Below are 4,903 nucleotides of genomic sequence, written 5' to 3' on the forward strand. Positions count from 1 at the left end.
TCTGACTCTGTCCAGATCCATAAGTATTCTTAATACTGTTTAAAAGAATCTATCAAAGGGGTAAAAATATCATTCTTTGTGTTTTTACTTTTTTTAATGCTCTTTAAAATAACTCAGTAAGTGCATACTCCCTTTTTAAACTTTTTTTCCATGTTTATTCTAGCAGGAAATGGCAATAAATGACAGCATTTATTACATGGAATTTGCTGGTGATCTTAAGCATTGATTTGGATTTCATTCATTCTGTAAGATTAGTTAAATGTCTCAGATATTCATGGAGTTTTTATTAAATAATCAGTATATAAGTAAATTGATTGCCTCCAGTTTTCTTTGCTGCTCGTCGCTCTTGTAGAGTGTTGCCTACTCTGTTTTCCATCCATGCCCTCAGATGAATTATGAAACAATCTTTAGACAAAAAACCCATATTTTTCCTTGTCAAAGAAAATGTAAGTTTGGCTCTGTGTTGAACATCTTGTGATCTGATGAGTGAGCTCAGAAAGTATGTCTGGGTTAACCAGCATGCACTAGTTGTAGTGATGCAAGATTCCCAATGTATTGGTATTGGCATCTTTATAATTAACTGTTGCAATCACAGACCACAGTTTCAGAGATTGTCCTTAAAAATAGATGCAGGATTTACATGCCTGCAATTTTAATTCAAGAATGAAATGGCCTCTATGTAATTTAAAATTTGGTTGCAGACTATTTGTGAATTGAAATCTGCAAAACGTCTCAGTTCTCTGGAGATTATGGTCGCTTAAACCAACATTGTTTTCTATTAGGATTGCACTGACCAGTCATGAGGGCATTTTATGTTTTATAAACTGTACATCTGTAGGTTTGAAAGTAGTGTGTGTCTGTAACTGGTTGTAGTTATTCCCCCAAGGGTTTAAATGAACTTGTTTAGCTTTGATTTATAGATTATTTTAAGAGAGATCATATACTCGAGGAAGAGTTGATAATTTAAAATGAGTTTTTCAAGACCCACAGGGCATAACCAAGTTGTAGCTGTTGTCTGGGTAAAAACAGCACCTTTGTTTCTCCATTTATTTTGTTGTTTTATAGTTCAAATCTGATTTTTTCCTTTCTGAGATTTTATATTAAATTACGTTGTAATTAGTCAGCAATTACGTGAAATCTGTGTGTTGTGTGACGAGACACTGCAGAACTTTTAAAAACTGGATTAAGGTATCTCCTGGCATCAGTGAAAGATGATTCACTGTGTGACTGGATAGTGGTTAATATTGTCTTACAGGTGATATCTCACCTGAACAACATTCAATAAATAACATATTTGACTTTTAAAACTAAGCACAATGATATTTTGCATTCACAGAGCTTTAGAATATCTTTTTATTATGTAAGTCCTCAGAAATGTATTTGTGGAGGCTGCCAAAGCCTAGGAGGAAATGTGTCTGATGCCAGTAGGAAACTCAGTGAATATGTAACATTAATATCTGTGCCATCCAACAAATATATTTGTGGGAATAGTATGTATCATCAAAATGCTTAATGCTGAAGTATGTATAAATTATTACTTTTTAGCAATCATATCTAAGGGAAATATCTTTATGTAGGCCACATTCAACCCATTTTATCAACTACCGAGAGAATTAAGGCAACTTGTGGTAGAAAAGATAAATTCATCAGTCAGAGCTGAACGCCTTGTATGTCAATGAGCAGTGCCACTGCTGTTTGGCTAGAGCTGTTAAATGCTGCTTCACATCATGGTGAAATTTGAGTAGAAAATTGCAAAAAGAAATATTCCTACTCAGGTTGTCAGATCCGATTCTAATTACCCTCATCTGTTGGCAGTCTGCATAGATTATAGAACTTAAAGTGAATCCTTAAGCCACAGCTTCTCAAGTATTTAGGTTGCACTTATTTGTCAAGAGCCAAAAGAAGATATTTCCTCCTACAAGGAAAGGCTGAGAGAATGAGGTTTGTTCAGCCTGGAAAAGAGACAGTTTAAGGGCCTTCTAGGACCTGATGGGAGCCTACAAGAAGGACAGAGAGGGATTTTTTTTCAGAAGCATGTAGTGGCAGGACAAGGGGGAATGGATTCATACTAAAAGAGAGTAGGCTTAGATTAATTAGATAGTAGCAAAAAATTCTTTACTGTGAGGGTGGTGACATTCTGGAACTGGTTGCCTAGAAAATTTGTGTTTGCCTCATCCCTGGAAGTGTCCAGTGCCAAACTGGATGGGGCCCTGAGCAATCTGGTCTAGGTGAAGGTGTCCCTGCCCATGGCAGAGGGGTTGGAACTAGATGATCTTTAAGGTCCCTTCCAACCCAAACCACCCTGTAATTCTATGATTCTATGCATATCTTAAAATGAAGAGATGGCTGTGAAGTCAAGTTGGTAGATACTTGAAGCCAGGATATTGTAATCCTTATTTAATTGTATGCATTTCACAGTCTGGAAAAAGTTAACTAATTGCTCCTGTTTTTAAGAAAGATATAGGTCTTTTTGCAACTTTGATAAGACAAATAATCATATTATTTCAGTATTATAACTGCTCATGTTCAATGAAAACTTCATATGAATTGTAAATCCCCAGTCTTTTATGCTAACAAGCATCATACATCTTGTTTTAAAGAGAGAGGAGGTAGGGTGTATTACTCTTTACAACAGTACACTGTTGTCATATCAGTGGCTCTTTACTGCCTTTCTTTAGATCCTGTTTTTTAAAGACGGAAAGTCTGCTTATTACAGTACCTTATATTGTTGCCTTGGCAGTGATATGTCACTATGTTTTCAGAATAATGATCAATTCTAAACTCCTCTGTTGATGGTTAACAATGAAAGAGAAGCTGGAAGTGCCAGACAAAATGAGCATTCACAAACTGTATCTTTGAGAATGAATTATACTCTAGTTATTTTAATGAAGAAAATTTGTAGGATAACATGTACAAAAACTGCCACACTGTTTCCCAGTACCACTGGTTTATTTTAAACCAGAGCACATAAACAATAATTCTGCATTGAAGTGTGCCCACAGTCTGTTTGGTGATGCTTTCTTTGGAAATGTGTCTCTACTAGCAGAGGATGGCAGACAGAAAATGGATTTTGTGCAATATATAAATAAAACCAATCTGTTAGTAAATCTATAAATATATTCCCTTTGTTTCCTAAACCAACAACATTTTAAAATCCACCCTCAGTGGGGTGGCCTAAAATTAAAGGAAAATAAAAGATTTATTGTGGTCAGGGGACATTCAGTCAATTTGAATTCACACTGCTGCAGCATTCAGGCTAATAAAGTAGGATGGTAGGATTAATAATCCATAGGTGAAATACACTTATAGTCATCAAATAAAAGAGCATGAATTATTAATTAATGATCTTTCGCTTCATCTCAAGGTGTGCAGAAGCAAGAGGTGGTGTGTAAAAGGCTGGACGACAGCTCCGTTGTACAAAACAATTACTGTAACCCTGACAGTAAGCCTCCAGAAAACCAAAGAGCCTGCAACACTGAGCCTTGCCCACCTGAGTAAGTCAGTAATCACTAAGATGGACCTCTGTCCTACATAGAAAATACTTCGTAATCTATAAGAAACGATGTTGTCCAAACACTTAGAGAATTCTGATCTAATATTCAGATCCTGTCTTACCAGAAAGGATATTTGGTTTTGGTTCTTTTGGTTATGGCTTTATGTTCCTGTAAAAATCGGCTGTGGAAAATGCATTGAGCTAGAGGAGGTCTGATTTGACTGAGGAACAGTAGTGAAGTTTGAACTATACAAAAGCTCAGACATTGTAAGTAAATAATACAATCTAAGTGGATTCTTAGAGTGTGATTGTCATATGTAGTGAGTAGTGCACACAGTAGAACTGGGGATGGTTCTTAAGGCAACAACAACAGAAGAATGTTGAGGTGAGACTAACTTTACCAAAGTTATTAATATTGCATACTGAGTGTTTGCCATATTTTAAAGTATTGTAGATTAAAATTTGTGTTGACGTGTTCACATGAGAAGTGGCAAACATAGAAACTGCTTAGGAGACCAAATCATTTTCTGACTATAGTTTTGTCAAACGTTCTCTCCAGCAGACTCACTGTTGTACAGTAATGCTGTATTCCTTTAGGATTAGGTACCTATTTGGCTGTATCTATTTAGATTTATTTTAAAGATAGTCATGTGCTATATATTGAAAAGATAATTAAAAACACAGCAGCTCACTTGATTAAAAATGGAGTTTGGCAAGGACCTATAGCATATCTTAATCTTACTACAAAAGCTGTTTAGAAACAGTTTGTATTTTGCACTAGGAAATAATGTAAGCATATGCACAACAGCTTCTCTTGTGTTTTGAGACAAATAATACTTGTGGGAAAAAGTGGAAGAGACAACAGTTTATCGATTGCTGTGGTTTAATCTCAGCTAGCAACCAGGAACCAAGCTGCTGCTCACACACTCCCCCACCAACAGATGGCAGAGAGAATCAGAAGGGTAAAAGCTAAAAAAACTCATGGGTTGAGATAAAGGTAGTTTAATCGAGAAAGCAAAAGCTGCACACACAAGCAAAGCAAAACAAGGAATAAATTCACTGCTTCCCATGGGCAGGAGGTGTTCAGCCATCTCCAGGAGAGCAGAGCCCATCACACTTAATGGTACCTTGGGAAGCCAAACACCATCACTCCACATGTCCTTCCCTTCCTCCTTCTTACTTCCACCTTATATACTGAGCATGATGTCCTATGGTATGGAATATCACTTTGGTCAGTTCGGGTCACCTGTCCCAGCTGTGTCTCCTCCCAGTCTCCCATGCACCCCCAACTTCCTTGCCAGCGTGGCAGTATGGAAAGCAGCAAAGGCCTTGGCTCTGTGTGAGCTCTGCTCAGCAACAACAAAAACATCTCTGCATTATCAGCTCTGTACCCTGCACAAATCCTAAATA

At 37.0% G+C, this 4,903-nt stretch overlaps 1 protein-coding gene across 1 annotated transcript in view; it reads left to right on the forward strand.

Moving 5' to 3' along the window:
• The window catches only part of ADAMTS6 (ADAM metallopeptidase with thrombospondin type 1 motif, 6), a gene marked incomplete at its 5' end in the record, with an annotated part of 60,941 nt that overhangs the window by 42,109 nt on the left and 13,929 nt on the right, over positions 1-4,903 (forward strand). The window contains one exon of the mRNA XM_009077240.1: positions 3,365-3,494. Coding sequence (XP_009075488.1) covers positions 3,365-3,494 — 130 coding nt within the window. The remainder of the gene's footprint in view (positions 1-3,364; positions 3,495-4,903) is intronic.

This window comes from Acanthisitta chloris, unplaced genomic scaffold (genome assembly GCF_000695815.1).
Source record: "Acanthisitta chloris isolate BGI_N310 unplaced genomic scaffold, ASM69581v1 scaffold18290, whole genome shotgun sequence".
NCBI lineage: Eukaryota > Metazoa > Chordata > Aves > Passeriformes > Acanthisittidae > Acanthisitta > Acanthisitta chloris.